Source organism: Pelophylax lessonae (assembly GCF_965119305.1).
Source record: "Pelophylax lessonae genome assembly, chromosome: 4".
In the NCBI taxonomy this organism is placed as follows: domain Eukaryota; kingdom Metazoa; phylum Chordata; class Amphibia; order Anura; family Ranidae; genus Pelophylax; species Pelophylax lessonae.
In genome coordinates, this window is record NC_138771.1 from 446,106,361 (window position 1) to 446,131,554 (window position 25,194).

The following is a 25,194-nucleotide window of genomic DNA, read 5'->3' on the forward strand; positions in this document are numbered from 1 at the left end:
CCTTTACCCCTTATGTCCAAGAAGTAGCTATAACCATTGTATGACATGAATGGAGAAGCAAGTCTGTGGCTAGGAGAAAGTCTTTGTCTCCATAAGTCGAGAACACTCCAAAGGCAAACAAGGATTAGCCCTCAAGAAGGAAAATGCGTGGCAGACATGGAACAATATCTGCTGTATGAATGTTTTTTTTTTTTTTTTTTTAATCCACCGATAGCAAGTAATGAGACATGTAGACAACCATGGGCCCTTAAATCAGAAGTTTGGCAGCAGTTTCTGGTCTACTGTAATAAAAAATATCACTAAAGGTATTCCTTAGGAGTTCTGACACACTGATAGCAGAAGATATAGAAGTGGACAGCACTTGGCTACCTTTTCCTCCTTTGTGCTTCCTCCAGTGCTCGCAGTCTACGATGCAGCAGCTTGTTCCATTGGCGGGAGGGGACGGGATACTGTGCTTTGTATTGTTCGATTCTTTAGTTCAGACACAGACACACGACAGGGCAGCACGAGTTAACGTACAATGGGGAGATTAGATAGGGCGTAAGGAAATACAGGAAGAGGTAGAGGGGCTGCGAATAAAATGGCTGGTGAAGAAGATGGCTCAGGTTTTGTTCTCGTCATAGATGTCAAGAGAGGGTTCAATAGTCGATAGCTCTGTTTCGTAGCCAATGCTCCGTGGGGACAGCGAATTTCGATGAAAGAAGAGGCTACCTGTAATAAAAACACAGACGGTTAGATCGCAATGTATGATCACCCTTAACATGTAAAAAAAAAAACAGTAACGAATAAAAACATAATATACACTATATCTTATCTGCTATTAGTTTGAAAGGAGAATTCCAAATGATTAAAAGGTATTTTTGACTGGGGTCCCTATACATAGTAAGGAGGGGTCTTATCTCCCACAGCTCTCCTTCCCATTGTTGCTAACTTTCTGAGTCACTGATATGGAACAAAAATGCAGATTAGAAAGTTGAGAAGTCATAGCTGATGACCTGCATACTTGTTCCTGGACAATGCTCAAAATACTGAAGCCACCGGATCAACATGTCCGGCAACCAGAAGGAGACCAGCTGTCACAGCCTCAATATTTTCTTTGTACAGGTTTTCTTTTACAGAGGGTTATGCCAGGTCTCCAAAAAAGTTTCTGCAACCCAAGAGATCAGCGGAGTTAAGCATACATGTTTGAGGAGCACTTTGATGGTTGCTGGATCATGAATGAATGTTTGATTTATGGATACCTTTCCTTGAAGTAAAAAATTCCTACCATCTAGGCTTTTGAGATAGCTGGGCTGTACTGAGCATTATTTAAAGCTTTTACAGCATAAAGTTGTCCTGGTTGAAAGTGGCAACCTTGTTTTTACCCACACTAGTATCCAGGCTGACCTGGAGAAGGAACAAGGAGAATGGATTAATGTCAAGATATCATCAATAAAACCACTAATACAGTCTGCTTTCCTTAGTCACATTTCACCTTACAGGAATATTGGGCTTGCCTACATGTCATTGTCTCTATAACCACATAATGTAGGATAGATTATTATTATTACTATACAGGATTTATATAGCGCCAACAGTTTGTGCAGCGCTTTACAATATGAGGGAAGACAATACAGGTACAATACAATTCAATACAGGAGGAATTAGAAGGCCCTGCTCTTTAGAGCTTACAATCTAGAAAGGAGGGTCAAGTGAAACAAAACGCAATAACTGTGGGGGATGAGCTGATGGAGAAAATGGAAGTACAGTTGTTAGTTGTGGGTAGGATAGGCTACTCTGAAGAGGAGGGTTTTCAGGGATCATCTAAAAGCCAATAGAGTAGGAGATAAATCAGACAAATTGGGGTAAGGAGTTCCATAGGATTGGAGAGGCTCTGGAAAAGCCCTGGAGGCAAGCATGGGAGGAGGTGACGAGGGATCTAGAGAGCAGGATGTTTTGAGAGGAACGAAGAGAGCGATTAGGTTGGTATTTTGAAACTAGACTAGTGATCTAGCTGGGGGCTAAATTGTGGATGGCTTTGCAAGTTGTTGTTAGTATTTTGAATTTAATTAATTGGGTGAGCGGAAGCAAATGGAGGGATTGACAGAGAGGAGTAGCAGACACTGAGCAATTGGTAAGGTGGATGAATCGGACAGCAGCATTCATGATGGATTGAAGGGGGGTAGCCTATGTAGAGGTAAGCCAATGAGAAGGGAATTACAGTAGTCAAGGCGAGAGATGACCAGGAAGTGAACTATGAGCTTTGATGTGTCATTGGTTAGAAAGGGGTGTATTTTAGAGATGTTGCGGAGGTTGAGGCGGCAAGATTTTGACAGTGATTGGATGTGGGGCTTGAAGGAGAGTCCAGAGTCCAGGACTGTACCTAGGACCTTGGTATGCGGAGATGGGCTGATAGTTGTGCCATTGATTTTGACAGAGAGATTAGGGGAAGGGTAGATTGAGTTTAAAGAAGTGGTGTGACATCCAGACCGATATATCTGTTAGTAAATTAGTGATACGTGAGGAGACTGAGGGAGTGAGCTGAGGGGTGCATAAATAGATTTGGGCATCTTCAGCATAGAGATGGTATTGGAAGCCATGGGAGGCTATCAGCTGACCCAGAGAGGAGGTGTAGATTGAAAATAGGAGAGGTCCGAAAACAGAACCTTGGGTGATCCCAACAGAGAAAGGAAGGGGAGAGGAGGTTGTAGAATTGTAAGTAACGCTAAAGGTGTGGTTGGATAAGTAGGAAGAGAACCAGTGAAGAGAACAGTCATGGAGACCAAAGGCGTGGTGTTTATTTTTTTAGGAGGAGGGGGTGGTCAACCGTATCGAAGGCAGCAGAAAGGTCCAGGAGTAGTAGTACAGAATAGTGTCCATTGGTTAGATAATGCTACCCAGCGTAACCAACCACATCTTAGACAGTAAGGACAAATGTGATAGCTTAAGGAAACACTCGAGGGGAGGTGTACAAATAGTTCTAACTAAAAAGGGACATCATGTCTTCCCTGATATATGTAATAAGCTTATTTTTTTCCAGATATTGAGGATTTAAAGTGTTCACAAGCATAAAAAGTCTAAAGCACGTGAGTTGAGAAGATAGGACCTAAAATAATTTTATAGGAACTGCAATGTTTTACAGTCAGTCTAAAACTGTAATTAGTACCCGACACTCTTTCATACTCTTGATTCACTATAAAACTTTAAAGTTCATGTATTGCAAAAACTTTGACATGCAGTTTTTATTAAAGACAACATATCACCATATGTTTAGTTCAATTCTTCCAAGTTTTTGGAAGGTTCACTTTAAGCATTTCATTTATACTGAGAGAATATTACAAATCCCATCGGGAAAAATGGAAAATTACTACACCGGGCAGTGTGATACCTTTAAAGGGAACAAGGATAGACGTATGGAAGATGCCACTATCATGGATGACAGCTTGGGAGCCTACACCTTCAAAAGCAAGTCGACAATATTTCCATACAACACAATTTAAATAAATATACCATACTGTATTTTCTCAGGTTTACTGCTTTGATTTTTTTTTGCTTTTGTCAGATACACTTTAATGGTGTGAGTTCACTATCTGGAGTAATGTTACAGAGATCTGAATACCTTATACCCAACATTTATGACTAAACATTTTAGATTGTAAGCTCTTTTGTAGGTTTTGTTTTTCAAATACTATAACCCCATTTTTAAACCTTTCACACTCCCCTATTTTATTTTTTTTGCTACAGAAAATATTGGTATAATATAAATCTACACACACTTTTGGCATGACTCAAATGGTTCTTTATAATAATAAAATATGCATGAAAATACAACTACTGACTGTAATAGTATGAATAATAGTGATACTACATCCATATGCATGCTTTTTCCATTTTCAGACACTAGATGGTGCACAATTACAACGTACAAAACAGGAGCTGGTATACAGTGGCTTCACATATAATAAGCGCACAATTAAAAAAATAACAGCAGGACAATTTATTCCTTTCTGGACTAAGAACGCTAATATTATATTTTTATAAGCCGATTCACTTAAAGTGTATGTAAATCCTCACCTTGCAAAACAACTTAGTCTAAAATAGAAATGAAAGGTAAACCATCTGTATAATGATTTAAAAAAAAAAGAAAACACTTTTCTTCCCCTTTTTTTTTTTTTACCAATTATCACATTCCCTCTATTTTCAGCTGCATAGGAGCTGGGGGGAGGAAAACAGGATTGCACTGAGCAGGGGGTAGCAGGGCAGTGTACAGGGGTCACTACTGGCAGGGCAGAGGACAGGAATCAGTGTTGGCAGGGCACTCACCAGAGCTCCCTCTCCCATTCCTTAACTGCACAGAGCCTTGGCACAGTTAGCAGATCTCCTCCACCTCTCACAGCACATAGCTGAGATCAAATTTATTTGCATACAACTACAGAAAAAGCGTGTAGCTTAATACTGCAGCTGCGCTGCTGTTCTGACCATGTAACCTCACAGGTCAGAACTGCCACCTACACACTCAGGGCTGTTGATATATATATTTTTTTCCTGGTGGATTGGTCGGCAGCTTCAGCTCAGCTCTCTCAAATTGCAAGAGTGACACAAGATGGTGCCCATTGAACATGCTAAGTAAGCCTGGCTATTAGGCTGTTTGCTCAACACAGTGGGCCCGTGTGCAAGATCCTAAGTTGGGCTCTCCTACCTGTGAAAAAGAAAGTGAAAGCTTCTGGGGTGTGGCTTTCACTACACTGAATACTGCCCATGGATTAATGGGTAATAGAGTGCAGGGATTCAGTAGTAAGGGATGCAAAGGTCCAGTAGTAAGTGAGGCAGAGTTGAGAGATCTGTAGTAGATGAGGCATAGTTCAGGGGGTCAGTAGTAAGTGAGGCATAGTTCAGGGGTAAGTAGTAAGTGAGGTAAAGTTCAGCGATCCATAGTAGATGAAGCATAGTTCAGGGGTCAGTAGTGAGGTAAAGTTCAGCAATCCATAGTAGATGAATCATAGTTCGGGGTAAGTAGTAAGTGAGGCAGAGTTCAGAGATACGTAGTAGAGGAGGCATTGTTCAGGGGTAAGTAGTAAGTGAGGCAGAGTTCAGAGATACATAGTAGAGGAGGCATAGTTCAGGGGTAAGTAGTAAGTGAGGCAGAGTTCAGAGATTAGTAGATGAGGCATAGTTCAGTGGGTCAGTTGTAAGTGAGGCAGAGTTCAGAGATCTGTAGTAGATGAGGCATAGTTCAGGGGTCAGTAGTGAGGTAAAGTTCAGCAATCCATAGTAGATGAATCATAGTTCAGGGGTAAGTAGTAAGTGAGGCAGAGTTCAGAGATACGTAGTAGAGGAGGCAGAGTTCAGGGGTAAGTAGTAAGTGAGGCAGAGTTCAGAGAAACGTAGTAGAGGAGGCATAGTTCAGGGGTAAGTAGTAAGTGAGGCAGAGTTCAGAGATTAGTAGATGAGGCATAGTTCAGTGGGTCAGTTGTAAGTGAGGCAGAGTTCAGAGATCTGTAGTAGATGAGGCATAGTTCAGGGGTCAGTAGTAAGTGAGGTAGAGTTTAGCGATCCATAGTAGATGAATCATAGTTCATCGATCCATAGTAGATGAAGCATAGTTCAGGGGGTCAGTAATAATTGAGGTAGAGTTCAGCGATCCATAGTAGATGAAGCATGGTTCAGGTGGTTAGTAGTAAGTGAGGTAGAATTCAAGGGTCAATAGTACATGATGCAGAGTTCAGGGGTCAGTAGTAAGTGAGACAGAGTTCAGGGGTCAGTAGTAAGTGAGGCAGAGTTCAGGGGTCAGTAGTAAGTGAGGCAGAGTTCAGGGGTCAGTAGTAAGTGAGGCAGAGTTCAGGGGTCAGTAGTAAGTGAGGCAGAGTTCAGGGGTCAGTAGCAAAAGAGGCAGAGTTTAGGGGTCAGTAGCAAGTGAGGCAGAGTTTAGGGGTCAGTAGTAAATGAGGCAGAGTTCAAGGGTCAGTAGTACGTGAGGCAGAGTTCAAGGGTCAGTAGTACGTGAGGCAGAGTTCAGGGGGTCAGTAGTGAGACAGAGTTCAGGGGTCAGTAGTGAGGCAGATTTCAGGGGTCAGTAGTAAGCGAGGCAGAGTTCAAAGGTCATTATAAGAAATATTGGATTGGGGGGAGCAACTGAAATCTGGGGGGGGGGGGCGCAGCCACCCCTGCACCCCTCCAGATCCGGCCATGATGACAGCTGCACATTAAAAAACTAGCAGAAAACCACTTTTGAAATAAAAGCTTATATTAGATTTTAGTGATTGCATTTACATAGAATATATTTTTAACAAAGAACTTCACCCTTTCAATCAACATTGACTATTTTGCATCCTTATGCTGCTAGCATTGGTAAAGAGATAAAAAAATATATCATATATACTTGTTTTTTTTTTTAAACATTTTTTCAGTTACTTTCTGGCCTGGGCAAATGTCATACATCCCATGAGCCTTCAGGAGGGGAGTAGTGGTTTTCTCAGCTAAGGATACTCTACTGCATTCATGTCTGAGCTAAGGACAGATGGATTCCAGGAAGTAAATGCTACATGAGTAATCTGTCCTTGATGGCTGTGACAAGAAATGCTAGGGGGGCGTTTTTCAAAGTGATTTTTTCAATTAAAAAAAGCATGGGGACAAGAATGGAGTTAGCGTTGAATATTAAAAAATAAATTGAATAGCATTTTTGCTTTGTGGTGCTCAGATACAGTGTAGTTCTGATTTAATTTGACATTTTCAGAATCCATTAAAGCTTCCTTTGCTGGAAAAACCTACCTCCCCCCCTCCCCCCTGCAATACTGTATTACAGGTCAGTGTTCCAGACCACTACGATGCTGTACGATGCACATACAGAGGTCATCCTGATTATGAGAAGACGGCTCCATGCTGCACCATCTGTTTCAATTCACCACAATGACATGATTCAATTTGTAGTTTTATCCCTTTTTCTCTCTCTCTCTCCGTAGGCCACTTGATATCTAAATGCTATTATGCGGATTACAGAACAATAACAACAACATGAAATTGCACTGGATACAAAAAGCATAAGGCTAAGCTCTCCATTGTTGTATAATGAGCTAAAAATTAGCTTCCATTATCCTCCCTGACCTGGTTTGGAGAGCAGACAGCTACATGCTAATATAGAACACGCCTGCAGAGCTTTCCACTGTTTTTTTGTTGTTATAAGAGAAATACATAGGCTGCCATTACCAACTGCATTGTGGAGATGCCAGTTCCCTGGCTATTGGTCCTTTGGCTTGTATACCTTCTACATCAATGACTCCACAGCAAATCAAGTCAGAACCCCTGATAGGCATACTTTTATGTCCGATTTATGTTGTGAAGCCTCTGCATTAGCATGACTGTCATGGAAGGAATGGGATACTTGAATATAATAGGCCATCTGGTGGAAAAACTAAGAGTGCCCACATCCCTAAAGTATAACAACAAAAACCAGGAAGCTGTAGATGATATTATATTTATAAAATGTTATATTGTACATCCGTTTCATACTTGAAGCTAATGGCAATGCTTTATAGATTGTAGATGTAACTATGTACTGTACTATGTTCATTGACCCCTGATGAATAAACATACACTTTACTTCAAAACGTGTTGGGTCTTTCGATGTCCCCATCTGTGGATAGTGGACATAAACGTTGGTCACTTATGCATTTGAACCACCTGGATTTTTAATCCATATTTTTAATCCATATGTACTGTATCATTTTCTTGTTCGCTTGGATTTTTGTATCTAAAAAACTATACAACTCTTTTTTTTTTTTAAATCTCCGTTGATATTTCCGTACTCTATACTATTCCCCCCTTAACCACTTGCCGACTGCTCACAGTATATTTACTGCGGCAGTCAGCCCCTCACAGGCAGAGCGACATAGGTCTACGTCGCTAGCCTGTGAGGGTTTCAGGAGCGAGCGCGCGCCGCCGGAGGTGCGCTCCCACTCCCGCGCGGTCACGGACCCCCCCCGCGCGTGTGACTGGAGAACCCGATCGTCCGCCGGTCACTCGCGATCGTCGGTGGAGAGGGAGAAAGGCAGGCGGCTGATGTAAACAAGCCGCCTGTCATTCTCCCCTGTGTAGAAACAGTGATCATACGGTTCTACTATGTAGAACCGTTGATCACTGTTCCTACACCTCAAGCCACAGCCAATCACAATTAGAATCACGCCCCTAGGGACACACACCACCCCTCCCTCTCAAAAAAAGTTAACCCCTTCACTGCCAGTGTAATTTTACAGTAACAGTGCATATTTATAGCACTGATTACTGTAGAAATGTCACTGGTAACCCAAAAAGTGTCAAAAATGTCAGTCAAGGGTCCGATCTGTCCGCCGCAATGTCGCAGTCCCGCAAAAAAAAAAAAATCGCAGATCGCCGCCATTACTCCTTAAAAAAAACCCACCAAAAACGACAGAAATCTTTCCCTTAGTTAGTAAACGCAATAACTTTTGAGCAAACCAATCAAAATACGCTTATTGTGATTTTATTTACCAAAAATATGTAGCAGAAAACAAATTGGCCTAAAACGATAAAAAAATTTTGTTTTTACATTTTGGGGGGGGGGGGGGGGAAGTTCATATAAAAAATGTGAAAAATACCTGCTGTATCTCTGCTTCCCCTACCAGTGACAGCAATGACAACTGGGGAAGGAATGTCTTAGGCTTGGTTCACACTGATGCGATGCGGGAAGGCTGCGAATTCGCAGCCTGTTCCCGCATCGCACACGCACCCCCGGCAGTTCACACTGCCATATGCGATCCGCTGGGGGTGTCAATGTAATCTTAACGACACCCCCAGTTTGATCGCATATCGCAGTGCGATCGTGCAGTTCGCACAGGATCGGATCGCACAAGTGTGAACCGCTGTGCGATCCGATCCTGATGCGGCAGCAAAAATGCCTCCTGTGCGTGTTTGCTGCGGGTGCGATGCGAATTTAGCCATACAAACTGTATGGCTAAACTCGCACCGCACAGCTGATCGCATGTCATGTCGGAGCAGTGCGCTCCGACATGACATGCGAACCCCGCACACGCAGTAGTGTGAACCGGGGCTTTAGGTATTTTAATCAGAATACTGCATATAATGATTTTTTTTAATCATCACATAAAATTATTTTTATTTAGGGTACACGGGCCCAATAAGCTATTTTCTTTGTTTTAGAGGAAGTCTGCGCTAAAAGAATACAGCATGTCATTGACTAATATGATTAGTTGTTCATGACCGAAACAAGACTGCAAACCAAGCAAGTCAGCCTGTAGTCGGAACTCCATTTCCATCTAAAGTGCAACTACACCTCATCTGAGCACCACATCCGAAAATAATATTTATCTAATTTTAATATTCAAGGCACACTCGCCCAATCCATCATTGTCTCCATGCTTTATTTTGCTGAGAAATCACCTAGAAACCCCCCCCTAGCATTTCTGCCTGTGACCATCTTGAGAAAGGTAAGATGATTCATGTAGCATTTTCTTCTTGGAATCCATCTGTCCCTAGCTCAGGCATGCAGGCAAGAGGGTGTGCTTAGCTGAGAAAACCCCTCCTCCCCTCCTAAAGACTTCTGGAAAGTATGACAGTTTGCCTAGGCCTGGAAACCAGGGAGTAACTGAAGAAATGTAAAAAAAAAGTGTAAAATAAGTAAACATGATATACTTTCCTATCTATTTACTAATGCCAGCAGCATAGGCGTGCACACAGGGTAATCACATCCTAATAACTGTGTGGTGCAGATTCCCCCTGTTTAAACCCCTGCTATTTCACCAAAACCCTCTAACAGGGCTCCTAAAAAGATTGTAAAAAATTAAAATAATAAAATTGTAAAAAATAATAAAAAATAGAATAATAAAAACTACTGACACCAATCTCTGCCCTACTGACACCGTCAGTATATACAGTTGTGCTCATAAGTTCACATACCTTGGTAGAATTTATGATTTCTTGGCCATTTTTCAGAAAATATGGATCATAACACAAAAAATTGTTCTACCTCTAATGGTTAGTGTTTGGCTGAAGCCATTTATTATCAATCAACTGTGTTTACCCTTTTTAAATCATAATGACAACAGAAACTACACAAATGACCCTGATCAAAAGTTTACATACCCTGGTGATTTTGGCCCGATAACATGTACACAAGTTGACACAAAGGGGTTTGAATGGCTATTAAAGGTAACCATCCTCACCTGTGATCTGTTTGCTTGTAATTAGTGTGTGTGTATAAAAGGTCAATGAGTTTCTGGACTCCTGACAGACCCTTGCATTTTTCATCCAGTGCTGCACTGATGTTTCTGGATTCTGAGTCGTGGGGAAAGCAAATTGTCAAAGGATCTGCGGGAAAAGGTAGTGGAACTGTATAAAACAGGAAAGGGATATAAAAAGATATCCAAGGAATTGAGAATGCCAATCAGCAGTGTTCAAACTCTAATCAAGAAGTGGAAAATTAGGGGTTTTGTTGAAACCAAACCACGGTTAGGTAGACCAACTAAAATTTCGGCCACAACTGCCAGAAAAACTGTTTGGGATGCAAAACAAAACCCACAAATAACTTCAGGTGAAATACAGGACTCTCTGAAAACATGTGGTGTGGCTGTTTCAAGATGCACAATAAGGAAATACTTGAAGAAAGATGTACTGCATGGTCGAGTCGCCAGAAGAAAGCCATTACTACGCAAATGCCACAAAGTATCCGCTTACAATACGCCAAACAGCACAGAGACAAGCCTCAAATCTTCTGGCACAAAGTCATTTGGAGTGATGATACCAAAATTGAGCTTTTTGGCCACAACCATAAACTCTACATTTGGAGAGGAGTCAACAAGGCCTATGATGTTCACCATTCCTACTGTGAAACACGGAGGTGAATCGCTGATGTTTTGGGGATGTGCGAGCTACAAAGGCACAGGAAATTTGGACAGATTTGATGGCAAGATGAATGCAGTAAGTTATCAAAAAATATCAATCAACTGTGTTTACTCTTTTTAAATCATAATGACAACAGGAACTACCCAAATGACCCTGATCAAAAGTTTACATACCCCAGTTCTTAATACCGTGTATTGCCCCCTTTAACATCAATGACAGCTTGAAGTCCTTTGTGGTATTTGTGGATGAGGCTCTTTATCTTCTCAGAAAAGTTTTTGTGTTATCATTCATATTCTCATATTCTCTGAAAAATGGCCAAGAAATCAAATTCTGCCAGGGTATGTAAACTTATGAGCACAACTGTATATAAACATGCACAGGCATAGGTGTTTGAGCTTTAAGGAGCACACCCTAATGCAATAGGCTGTGCACACCTATGGCCAGTAGCATAAGGATTACAAATAGTTGACATGGATTGAGAGAGTGATGTTCTGCTTTAAATCCATGGATGGATCAGATTACAGTCTGGTGAATAGTTATTTTCGGGAGAGGTCACCAATGGCTCCCTCTATGACTCACGGTAACTGCAAAGCTTTATTGATTGATTATAATGTAATTTATGTACACCAGTGATTGTGTAAGACATCTGAAATACAGGACCTGTGTATGGGTCCCTGAGAGTTAGGTTGAGAGCCACTGTGTTATGTGGTCAGGTATACATGCATATAGTGCTCAGCTGATCGAAACACTGCCAGCCAATAAACATAGCTATATAAAAAAAAAAGTATACATTTTGTAGATTTGGTGATAGTGCAAAGTATATATAGTACTGCAAAGTATATATAGTACTCTATTGCTACATGTGCTAGTCAGAGCCAGGAAAGTGCCAAAACATGCAAGCACCATATGCCTACCTGTGGCACCCCTGTGACCATGTCCGGGTACAGAAGAGTGCCAGAAATGTGCCAGTTGTGTGCTCCCACAGCATTCCTAAGCGTCTGTAAACCATCTCTCAAAACTGCATTGAACCCTGCTAAGGTGTAACTCACTACAGGATGCTGGTTCAGAAATCAAACTGGTACCACTAAGGACCATATAAGAACCTTGTGACCGTCCCTGTAAAGCCACCAAGGGGTTATGTTTAAAACTGGATATTTCACCAAAATCAGTCCTTAAAAAACTGCTAGAATCTGAAAAAGGGGCAAAGGGGGTAAGAAAATAGAAATACTACTTGTATAAGTTTGGGAAGTTGGCAGTCTTGTTGGCCCCTGATTCTATGGGTCTAGAAGCAGCTGCATTCTATGAGAAGCAAGGCTGCTCTATGAATAGAGTAGCCATTTAAGAAACAAATCCCATCTGACATAATCCACTGCATAGAAGACAAGCAATTTGCGGTATTTAGGTATAATAGGGTCATTGTGAATGCCAGTAGGAGGATAAGTAGGTCCAAGCCCAATCGAGTTCCCAGGACAGCAGCTAGCTTAGAAATGACCAGGAACCAGTAGGACTGAATGATTGGGTAGCTCCAGACCATAGGTATGAAGGTCCCATCCTCAAATTTGCATGGTTACAAGAAACTGTGATATGAAGACTAGTGTGGTGTATTCTTTGGGAGGTGTAGTAAATTATGTGAAGGAATTTTAGTTGAATGAACTTATCACTGGCCAGAATCATGAGTGAGGTATACCTCGTATTGTGATATTTTCTGCTCCCAGTCATTACTTGTATTTGTTCTATTGCAAGCACTCAAAGTACTAGAATTTTATCAGTCTTTTGTAGTCCTCTGTACAGCAGAGCTCATACTGTGAGAGGGCATCATAAGGAGTTATGCTGGCCATACACGCACAGAATTTCGGCCGAAAACGGTCGTTTTAGGAAAGAGCGTTCGAAAATCGAGCCGTTAGTGAACACAAGTTTACTGACGATTTTGAACGTGTGCCCAGCTAATGTCGATGGATCCATAGCGAAAAGTTTTATCGTTTCTACGAAAGTTTTTGTGTATGGTATAATTGAAACGAAAATAATATTATGACTCATTTTGTGCATGTTATCAAACGATCATTATGATCATGAAAACGATTATGTAAGACCCCGTTCACACTGGGGCGACGCTACTTGCCGGAGCAACCTCACAGGTCGCGGTGCGCAGCTCGCACCGCGACCTCGGAGCGGCCGGCACGGACTTCATATCATTGAAGTCAATGCAGGTCGCTCCGAGTCGCCCCAAAGACGCTCCGGACCCTTTTTCTAAGTCGGAGCGACTTGTGTCGCTCCTATTAGAACGGGTCCACAGCTTCTCTGTGGTAGGCGACCTACGGCGACCTGTCAGGCGACCAGGTCGCCTGACAGTTCGCCCCAGTGTGAACGGGGTCTAAAAGAGTTGATTCTGTAAGTTAGTGGCCAATTCGCTTTCGACCGAAGAATAATCGTTCAGTCTGCAAACGGCCGAAATTCTGTACGTGTATGGCCAGCATTAGTCAGGTGTACTGCAGTGCAGTCCTAAAAACAGAAGGAAAAAACAGAATGGCAGAGATAAGAGCTCATCAGTCTTCCGATTCCTTTTTACATGTCTATTCTAAATCACTTAGCAGGTAAGAGCTTCTGCATACAGTGCTTTGAAAAACTATTCATACCCCTTGATATTTTCCACATTTTGTCATGTTACAACCAAAAACGTAAATGTATTTTCAAATGTGTGTTTAACAGTTTGCCTGGAGTTCAGCTTATAGCGGTAATAAACTTAATTTTTGCAAAATGTCCTGCCCTATGAATGGGAGTGTGGGGGGGACAGGAAAATAGAAATGCTACTTTTTTTGTATGGCAAGTTTGGGAAGTTAGCAGCCTGGTTGGCCCCTGAAGCTATGGGTCCAGAAGCAGCTGCCATTTATTAGCAGCAAGGCTGCCCTATGAATAAAGTAGCCATTTTGGAAAAATGTAATACGCTTCATAGAAGACAAGCAGTTTGCATGCGGTATTTCGGTATAATAGGAGTTTGTTTAGGGTTCAGCATAAAGCAGTAGTAAACTTTATTTTTGCAAAACTTGCTGACAGGCAGGGTATTTATGACAGAAGAGACCCTGATTGGTCTTTTTCGTCATAAATGCTCCCTTAAGCCTGGCAGCCGTCATGCACACTGAGCGGCTTATGCGGAGCTCAGAGAACATTTATGGCCCCAGATCTGTGCCACAATGCGGGTGTGACGTCATTGTGGCCCAGCTATTCAAACAGCTGAAGACATGGAACCCTAAAGAATGACCAAGTGAAGATGGAAGCCCTTGGGGCCAACCAGATCGATAGCAGCACAGCGCTGGATGGTACAGTTTGACAGGTGAGTCTGCCATAATATGCTGTGGCATAACCCATCTGGGGGACCCTCAAAATTAAAAAAAAGTGGAATGAACTACCAACTTAACATTTAACTTGGAAAATACACTAAACATGCAATGCCAAAAGGGGCACCCAAACCTTTCCATGACCATACCTGATGATCAAGATCTTGTTATTCCCTTCACAATCATGTAAAAGCAATGTTCAATGTTTGCAATATACAGTCAGCAAGATAACAATCATCAGTGCAGGATATAACATGTCAAGCGGTAATAAGTGGACTTTTAATCCCACTGAGGGGTCTCTCGTTACATTGAACACGGTTTGAGGAGATTGGGTTTCTCTTCCATCAGCAGCTGATTTGATCAGGATCTTAATGGAGCTCTTTGGTCTTTTGGTCTGAAGAGCAAAGCTCGAGATTGCTCTGTTGTGCCATTAACCTCACATTACACAACCTGATAATAATAACCGCAGCTGAAATAATGAATCCTGTGTGTAGAGCTGGAGATCCTCCTACAGTATTAGATATTCTGCTAAAGTGGACATGTCAACACGAATTACCATGTCTGATTACACAAAGGGAGCCAACAGAGCACGTAAAAGTATTTCACCAAGAAATGCTTATATTCTTATGGATTAATTTTCTTTTACAAAAAGGTTTTATGGATTTTCATTTAGAAATAGTTAACACAGCAATAGTGAAACATAACTCAGAACATTAGTAAACAACAGTAGTTTGTGATATGTTAAGGGGCAGCACAATGGCTAAGTGATAAGCACCCCTGCCTATCAGCACTAGGGTCGTCGGTTCGAATCTCAACCACGGCACTACCTGCCTGGAGTTTGCATGTTCTCCCTGTACATGTTTGGGTTTCCCTTGAGTAGTCCAGTTTCCTCCCACACTCCAAAGACATGCTGGTATGTTAATTGGCTCCTGTCTAAATTGGCCCTTGTATGTCTATATATGAGTGTGAGTTAGGGACCTTAGATTGTAAGCTCCTTGAGGGCAGGGACTTATGTGAATGTACAAAAGCGTTTTGCAAAATTGATAGCGCAATATAAGTACCTATAATAAATAAATGTTAAATACAATTCTAGAAGTGTGGCTTTCCTGCTAAAGTTAGATGCAGCATATTTATATAAAAGGTTATTTACTGATCTTTAGTCCGGTAGCCACTGCTTCAAATTGAAAGGGTAACTCCACTTTTGTGGGAAAAAAATAAATTAAAAAAATGTAATATCGTGCGCACAATTGCAACTCAAGTTATATTGTAATTTAATGTTATTAAAAATGACCTTTCCTTTTCAATTTGCAGCTCTGTAATTTTCTGTAAAATGCAATGCAATATGGCTACCTGGAGGTTTTCTGTACACACCCCGTCCCCCAGAAACATCCTTTTCTGCTTGTGTGATTGGCACACTGATTCTCCCAGAAGTCTGCACTAAGATACAAGTCAGATTTCAGGCATCCCCTGCAACAAATATGTCACTTTTGGTCAGATACTCCCTATAGGAAATCATCCATGCATTACCTCATGGATATTTTATTAAAAGATATAAGGAGATACACTCACCCCGACGCGTTGGGAGGAGCTAAACCAGCGTCATCACGTCACACCCGGAAGCTCGAGGTGGGCCATTTTCTTGGTGGGAATCGAACACAGAGCCTCCTCTACACTGCAGCATTATATGTATTATATACTTGATTTTCTTAGTTCGGGTAAGTGTATCTCCTTATATCTTTTAATAAAATATCCATGAGGTAATGCACTATGGGCTCGCCCTGTTTTTGTTTGCTATTGCCCACCTCTATGAGATAACCTGAGGAGTTTTCTGGGTGATATCTTGGAGTGAAGTGTGAGCCGGTACTATCAGGTGGCTTGAACATTCTGGGAGCTGCTTTGCTTGGAACAGGCTGGAGTAGTCCTGAACTACCCGAGGCCTTTGTCTCTCTGCTTATTGGTAAGAGGCTGTGTATGGTGGCTGGGATCTCACATCGTCTGTCATCTCCATTGTTTCACCTGGGTGGATGAAATTTGCTACAGATTTGCTTTGAACTGTTTTTTGCACCTTTGTTCCACAATAATGTGAAGATATCTCCTTACAACATTTGTGTTTGGACTGTCGCTTCCTGTTTTTGACTAAACTGGATTGGTATACCAACCTATACGCTGTACGACCATCTTCCTATTGTTGTGTGTTCTACCGTTGATGTGTGCTCTCAACTCTTTCTCTGTCAGTGGGGATCAGTTTTGAATTTCTACTTTAGCGCAACTCCCTTTTTTGTATTTATGTCCTTTTAACCTACCAGTGTTAGGAGTGTGCAGCTTCAGTCACAGAGGGGCGCGGGTGATATTTTTCTTTACACAGTACATGAGACACTATAATGTAAAAACATCTCTTTAATTAAACATATATTAAAAACACAATATATGCCCAAACAATGAAGGGCAACTATAAAAAATAAGACCCAAGTAATATTGGTATGACTGTGTACAACTGTACATTATACCAGTAGATAACAAATTATCTTGATTGTTGGGCGACGTGTTTCACTGTAAGCTTCCTCAGGGCCAACGATTCGTGTATCACAGTCTAATGATCTTAAACAAATATATTGTCAATTTCAAAATGATCATATTCATAAATCAGCTGTTACAACAATTTATATAGAATTTTTCACAATCAACACTTACATACAGATATGTCAGGCCTTAAATTTGTGGTATACACCTGGGGCAGGCACAGAGGGACCAGCTAGCCGCTCTCCTCTAGTGGTAGATTTACTGAAAGTTGTTGTAGTGTTCCCTTAAAAAGAATACATAGATGTATATTGACAAATTCAATATACAGGTCATATATCACATGTTGTACATTAGTTTATCACATTACTTGTTGTTTACGTGATATTTGTCTTTAAATTGATGAAACACTTCTAGCTATATGCTTGTCCTTCCTGCTACCTAAATTTGGGGGAGCTGGAATTAATATCATGATGTAACCATTTTTGAATGATTCCCATCCTTATCTATCCCCTATACATACCTTAATGTTTTTCTTTTAGGGTTTTTTTCACTTGTATGGTAGGCAGTCTGTTGGATATATAAAGTATATATTTGAAGACCCCTGTAGGGGAAGCGAACCAAGAAGAACAAAGGGAATTAAAATCTGCCCTGTTGCTTTAAATATCCACCTTGCATGCTTTCATTTAGAAAAATAATAATGAATCCAATATTCATGGATCTACTATATCTACCTCAGAGTGCACTTTATTATTTGTCGTTTGATACGTTTAGTATGATATCCCTAGGTAAAGTCTGGTGTAAAGCATGGCTGACAAACATATTCCAATTTCTATTATTCAGATCTAAGGTTGCTGCTTGGCTTACCAAAAGGATCCCTCTGCCTCTGTATTATTGCTACTAAAAGTGACAGACAACTACGAGCAGCTTTATATCCCCCCCAGAGCGGAGTCGTCTGTTGGCGTCACGGTGTTGCGTGTTCCCCATTAATACGCATGCGCAAAAGGCGCCGCACATGGCGGGACATAGTTACTTCCTGGATTTATTATTTTTCAAAATAGAAGCATACAAGGTGGATATTTAAAGCAATGGGGGAGATTTTAATTTCCTTTGCTGTTTTTTCTTTTCTTGGTTAGCTTCCCCTACAGGGGTCTTCAAATATATACTTATATATCAAATATACTGCCTACCATACAAGTGAAAAAATCCCAAAAAGGAAAAACATCAATGTATGTATAGGGGTTAGAGAAGGATGTGAATCATTCAAAAATGATTACATCATGATAATAATTCCAGCTCCCCCAAATTTAGGCAGCAAGGAGGACAAGCATATAGCTAGAAGTGTTCCATCAATTTACAGGCAAATATCAGGTAAACAACAAGTAATGTGATATACTAATGTACAACATGTGATATATGACCTGTATATTGAATTAGTCATTTTTTAAGGGAACACTACAACTTTCAGTAACTCTACCACTAGAGGAGAGCGGCTAGCTGATCCCTCTGTGCCCGCCCCCCAGGCGTATATGATAAAATTTTGCCCTTAACATATCTGTATATGAGTGTTGATTGTGAAAAATTCTTTAGAAATTGTTGTAACAGCTGATAAATGATTATTATGAATTTGACAATATATTTAAGATCATTAGACTGTGATACACGAATAGTTGGCCCTGAGGAAGCTTACAGCGAAACGCGTCGACCAACAATCAAGATTTAGAATTTGCACACAGTGATACCAATATTACTTGAGTTTAATTAAAGAGATGTTTTTACATAATATTGTCTCATGTAGTGCCATTAAAGTCCACCATAGCAAGATTATGTCTTGCAAAAATAACTAGTATACAATTCTTTAGGATGCAGAAATGGTAAAGGTCTCCCCCCCCCTTCTTATACTTTTCTGTGACTAAGACAGCTTTTTTAACATACCAACATACCAGATTGACTGTTAACCCTAGACAGTGGGCCAACAAGTTGGGGGCATCTAGCCTGAAAGTTAAGCCTGTGCATTTGGATATCAAATATCCCGGGTAGATGGGACATCAACCATGGTATCCCACTGTGAGATGCGTAGCTCAGGGTCAAAGGATTATAGGAGAATATCATAGTGTTTAGCAGTTCTCCCTTGCAGGGTCATTGATTTGAATCCCAACCACTATACTACCTGCAAGGTTGTTTGCATGTTCTTCGTGTGCATATGTAGATTTCCTCCCATGCCCATAGATCAACTAGCTCTTGGCTACATTGGCCCTAGTATATGCATGTATGCAAGCATGGACATTAGATTGTAAGCTTCTTGAGGGCAGGGAATGATTTAATTGTACAATATATGTAAGATACTATGTAAATTGTTGGCGCTATATGAATAACTGTAATAAATATATGATTAGGTAATCTGCTGCAGTATAGTGGTTGGAGTGCAATATATCTGTACCTGGATTATGGACCTTAAATTATACAAATCTATAAATTGTATCCTAGCAGATGAGATTTCCAGGGGAAAGGCATACTCCTATGACATCTTCATACAGGAGTGCACCTATAAACTATACATAGGCTGTGTCTCACAACTGGAAGTTTAATGATTAATTTCCGCATGCAGCCTATTTATTCCTCGCTCAAATGCATTACATCATGTCAGTAAGTGGCTTCCTTGGCCCATACATCATTGGAGGTCTATACATCCCAGCTGTAATTTGTAATGATTAATGAAGGACTGAAGTGAAAGGTCAGTAAGAATCGGGTATCATGCACAGTACTCAACTGCTTTGTTCAAGAAAGAAGGACTTGGACACAGCACTTCTAGAAGGAAAGTAGAAAGGACATTCACAAAGTCATTCATATACCTAAAGTCATTTACAGCTTCTATGTTCTGCCAGATAAAATTCCTCTGGTAATTGCGAGCTATACCGAGCCTTGTTTGATCAAGGGTGACAGGCCGTGAAAGGATGAATAAAGGAAAAAGTTAGAAAGGTGCCTTATTGATCATCTGTTTCACCAAAGAAAATTGAGATGATATCAGTAATGACATTAACAAGTTCCCAGATTACCTTTCAAACAAGATCACCACCACCATAAATTCTGATACAAAAATCTTTCACAAACTCCACTCTAATCACAGCACAAACTATATGGTAAATGTAATAGGCTGGGTAATGTATTAGTAATCAGCAAACCTGCAACCAATGTTTTCCCCAATACTGCTTTACTAAAACTTGTTACTTCTTTGACAATTTACACTGCTCAAAAAAATTAAAGGAACACTTTGAAAACACATCAGATCTCAATGGCGAAAAATATGCTGGATACTGATATGAATTGGGTAATGTGTTCAGAAAGGAAAGGATGCCACATAATCTAAAGGAAATGAAAATGATCAACCTACAGAGGGCTGAACACAAAGACACCCCCAAAAATCTAAGTGAAAAAGTGATGCAGCAGGCTAGTCAATTTTGCTGAAATTTCATTGCAGCAAAATGGTACGTAGTTTGTATGGCTCCCACGTGCTTGTATGCATGCCTGGCAACGTCAGGCCATGCTCCTAATGAGATTATGGATGGTGTCCTGGGGTATTTCCTTCCAGAGTGAGGTCCTAAACAGAGTGAGGTGCAACCTGGCAGTGTCAGATGGACCGAACATAATACCCCAGAGGTGTTCAATTGGATTTCGGTCATGCGAGCGTGGGGGGGCATTTAATGGTATCAAGTCCTTCATTCCCTAGGAACTGGCTGCATACTCTCGCCACATAATGCCACTCATCGCCGTGCACTAGGAGGAACCCAGGACCACTGCACCAGCGTAGGGTTTGACAGTCCAAGGATTTCTTCCCGATTCCTAATGGCAGTCAGAGTGCCATTGTCTAGCCTGTAGAGGTCTGTGCGTCCCTCAATGAATATGCCTCCACAGACCATCACTGACCCACCACCAAACCGGTCGTGGTGAACAATGTTACAGGCAGCATAACATTCTCCACAGCTTCTCCAGATCCTTTCAGATCTGTCACATGTGCTCAGGGTGAACCTGCTCTCATCTGTGAAAAGCACAGGACGCAAGTGGCAGCCCTGCCTATTCGGGTGTTCAATGGCAAATGCCATGCGAGCTCCACTATGCCGGGCAGTGAGCACAAAGCCCACTAAAAGATGTCAGGCCCTCAAGCCATCCTCATGAAGTCAGTTTCTGATTGTTTGGTCAGGGACTTCTTACACTAGTGGCCTGGTGGAGGTCATTTTGTAGGGCTTCGGCAGTGCTCATCCTGTTCCTCCATGCACAAAGGAACAAATACCAGTCCTGCTGATGGAGTTCTTCTACAGCTCTGTCCAGCTCTTCTAAAGTAACTGCCTGTCTCCTGGAATCTCCTCCACTAGAGACTGTGCTGGGAGACACAGCAAACCTTCTGGCAATGGCACCTATTCATGTGCCATCCTGGAGGAGTTGAACTGCCTATGCAACAGCTATAGGGTCCAGGTATCGCCTCATGCTATCAAAAGCAAAACTAGTGAAAAATTTGAGTAGAGAAAAAAATGTCAGTGGCCTCCACCTATAAAACCATACCCGTTTTGGGGTTTGTTGCATTGTTGCCCATATAATGCACCTGTTGTTAATTTCATTTCAGCAGCTGAAACTGATTAACAAACCCCTCTGCTACTTAACTGACCAGATCAATATCCTAGGAGTGTAATTGACTTGATGCTGTACTCTAATTAAAAAGTGTTCCTTTACTTTTTTTGAGCAGTGTATGTTGAAGCAAGGCTTTTCTTCCTTATGTCAGAGGTGCTCCCCTGATGACTGGTGGGGGGAATATTTAAGAAGCAGCAAGCCAGACACAGAAAATTACAGGATGAAACCAGGAGATCCTTGCTCTGCAGCTTTCTCTCCAGCAATGAGAACAATCATCAGCACACTAATGACATCACTAAATCCCACTCTCTAAACCTTATTTGACTAGCAGTAAGAAGTACAGTGCCTTGGACGATCTTGTAGTCCAGATATCCAGCTATAAAGCTATAGCACAGGCTTTCCCAGGCAAAGGAAGTGCACTGCTATTTTTCAGATGGACTTAAGGACAAAAGTTGTTTTTTTGGGGGGGGGGGGGGTTTCTTAGGCACGATCAACATGTATAGATGTGCCTTATAGATCGCAAATCTGCACTTTTGAGGTCCCCTTTAAGGGTACGAGCAATGGAGTTGCATGCATAAACCAACTGTACTTTAAGCACTATGCTCATTGGGGAGGGACGGAAATAAGTGATACAAACAGACACTGCCCACAACTGGAAAGTAATAGGGACTAGGACAGCTATTCTAACTGGTAAGGTTGATTCTTACCCTCAGACAGGAGCTAGCTGGTGGTAGGCTTGCCATAGGTTGAGACTCTCATTTTGTCAATAGATCTTATCATCCTTATCCAAATTCTGAACTAGTCCCCATTCACTTTATCCTGCTCCATGAGCCTAAATAAAAATGACTACACTGCTAGAATAGAGCATTTAGTACCTTGGGTGCTCCAAGAACCCATGCAGAAAAAACATGTATAGGATGTGGAAACAAGGCTAAATGACTTAACTATGCGCAAACATAAGTTTAGACACATACTCGCTGCCACTTCCACACAAATCATCTAGGCGATCAGAGCGGAAGTTCATCTCCCACGCCCGCAGCCTTCTGGGAGACATCACTGGTCCTTGAAGACTTCACAGCCGGCTTCCCTTGGTTAAGATACCAGTGCTAGGGAACCAAAGTCCAGAACAGGCTCAGGTGAGGACAGCGCTGGACCCCTAGAGAGATAAGTGTCTATATATTAAAAGTCAGCAGCTAAAGTATTTGTAACTTTTTGGGAGACAGACTGAAGCTCCGCTTTAAGGACTATCTTCAATGTAAAGAAGAACAAAGGAATCCTGGAAGTGATGGTTTGGCCCCCACAGAGCCCTGAGCTCACCATCAAGTCTGTCTGGGATTACAAGAAGAGAAAGAAGGATTTGAGGCAGCCTACATTTACTGAAGATCTGTGGTTGGTTCTCCAAGATGTTTGGAAGAACCTACCAGCCAAGTTTCTTAAACTGTGTGCAAGTGTACCTAGAAGAATTAAAGAATTGATGTGGTTTTGAATACAAAGGGTGATCAAGCCAAATATTTTCTTTTAGTAGAGCGCAGGTCAGACACTTGACCATATGTCTAACTTTGTTGTCGTATGAGATGTCACATGACAAAGAGCAAGAGATGCCATAAGAAATGTCACTTTCCCTGGGTTTGATTACATATTGTAGCAGTACACTGCTCACATCCTCTGTAGGCCATGGTTGCAGGGGTCCCTGGTCACAGCTGTGACAGCGATTCCTAAACCACTCATGACTACTAGCCCTGAGGGCTCATACTATTGCCCACACTGATGTGGGAACCAGTGCTTAACCATTTAAGCTCCGGAAGACTTTACCCTCTTCAGTGCCGGGACATTTTTTGCTATTTGGCACTGCACTACATTAACTAGCAATTGTGTGGTCATGCAACACTGTACGCAAATGAAATTGATATAATTTGTTTCACACAAACCAAGCTCTCTGTTGGTGGTATCTGACCACCACTGTGTTTTCTTTATTATAGCACGATATCATAAACAAGAAAAGACAGAAAATTTTGAAAATAAATGTTTTACTTTCTGCTATAAAACATATCTAATAAAAAAAAAAAAATACATTTAGGGAAAAATGTATCTTGTCATTGGTTAAAAAAAAAAAAAAATCCCAATTAGTGTATATTGATTGGTTTCCCTTAAAGTTATAGAGTCTACAAAATATGCATAGTGCAGAAATCATTGGCCAGGACCTGCTGACCAACTCGTGCTGTAGCGAATGACAGCGCAGACAGGGCATTGGGCGCGCGCACCCCCTACCCAGAAATGCTGGATAACGTTCATGTATGTAATTTGGCAGAGCGGGGCTGCCCTGCCCCAGTAAAAAGGTGGTGGGCAGCCCACTAGTGGTTAAGTGCAAAGCCTGGACCTTTAAAAGGTAGCTATAGGCACAGAGGTTCGCCTATCATATGGAAAAAGGGCTGCGTCAGGCAACTCACCTCAGAGAGTTTTAGAAAGTGCTGTTATGTAAAGATGATGTGCGCTAAAGCTTTATGACATGAACAGTATATCGAAGTTTACTTAGAGGAAAAAAAAAATCAATACACTTTAGCTTTGTGCCAGCTGACTGTGCCAAGATTGCTCACTGAAAGCCCCACCAGTTTTTACTTTCTCCAGATCATCAAAAAAACAGAAGTTCTGTTATTTGCTAAACCAAAAGCTCCCATCGGCCTCTGGGATTAGGAGAGGCGATTAAACACCTCATTACATAAAGGTATTTGTAACAGGATTACTAGTGAATGTAAAAATTATTAAACAGACACCTAGGCTTTGCTCATTCAAAGCATTCTTCAAAGTGCAATAAATCACTGCACCATGCCAAAATTTGATTGGCTACTGTAATTTACTGTACACTATTACTCTGATTGTTCATATTTACTTTGCATGTACAAAAAAGGAGAACAATAAATGGTGGTTAATACTGCTGCCTCACCATGGAGAGATACTGGGTACCATTTGGATAAGGGTATCGTTACTGATTACTCATGCAAGAAAGAGAAGGACAGATCAACTAAGGTGAATATAAAAAGGGTATACAAAAAGTGAAAACTGCGCTATTTTGAATATCAAAGAAAAAAAACATATATAAATACACATTTGCAGCAGCAACTTTTTCGTGAGACACACACAGCACAAATAATATAATCCAATAGAGTTGTGCTTATAATTGGAAGAAATAGAAAAAAAAGTCAAACAGTGATAAACCAAAACCCATTCAATCAATTAATGCCCTATCCATCACCCGAAAAGTGTGTGATCCTGAGTGAAAACCTCCCCCTGATAGATAGCCGGCTTACCAGCTGGTGTTGACCTCCTATTACAGAAGATGAGAAAAGAGAAGGGTGGGAGGAGGGACCACATGGGGGGGCCCTCTATTGTGTGGACATATATATCCAGTTCCACATCCTACTAACAAAGATGCACAAAAATACCCTAGAACTAGATTAAGGACTTTACCGGTACCAATTAATAAAATATATAAAAATATTTTTATTTATAAATATTTAAAATCATTAGACATTACAGAACATATATTTTGATATGCAAAGTTACAATTGCGTTCCACAGTGTAGGAGAGTAAATCATCAATCCTGATTGGATCAGTTGATGAGTAACTGGCTGCGACTTCCGATGCAGTTGGGTTTCACAGGTACAAAGCCCGCTTCATCAGGAAAGCAAATTAGCAGTCAAGCTCTCGGTATAAGTGATAATCAATATAAACCTTATCAAAATATATTATTCCTCCGACCAGCTGTGACTCAATCCCTCATCTGATGGGGCAGTCCAAGATAGAATGGCCTCATCCATGGGTCATCAACATTTGTATGATCAACATCTGTTTTTGCGGTTTATTATCTTATGT

At 41.2% G+C, this 25,194-nt stretch overlaps 1 protein-coding gene across 2 annotated transcripts in view; it reads right to left on the reverse strand.

Moving 5' to 3' along the window:
- Window positions 1-246: 246 nt before the first annotated feature.
- Window positions 247-25,194, reverse strand: part of RNF130 (ring finger protein 130) — a 552,973-nt gene continuing 528,025 nt past the window's right edge. For both annotated transcript variants that reach the window (XM_082253136.1, XM_082253138.1), the window contains one exon: window positions 247-711. In XM_082253136.1, coding sequence (XP_082109262.1) covers window positions 602-711 — 110 coding nt within the window. In that variant the 3' untranslated portion in view covers window positions 247-601. The remainder of the gene's footprint in view (window positions 712-25,194) is intronic.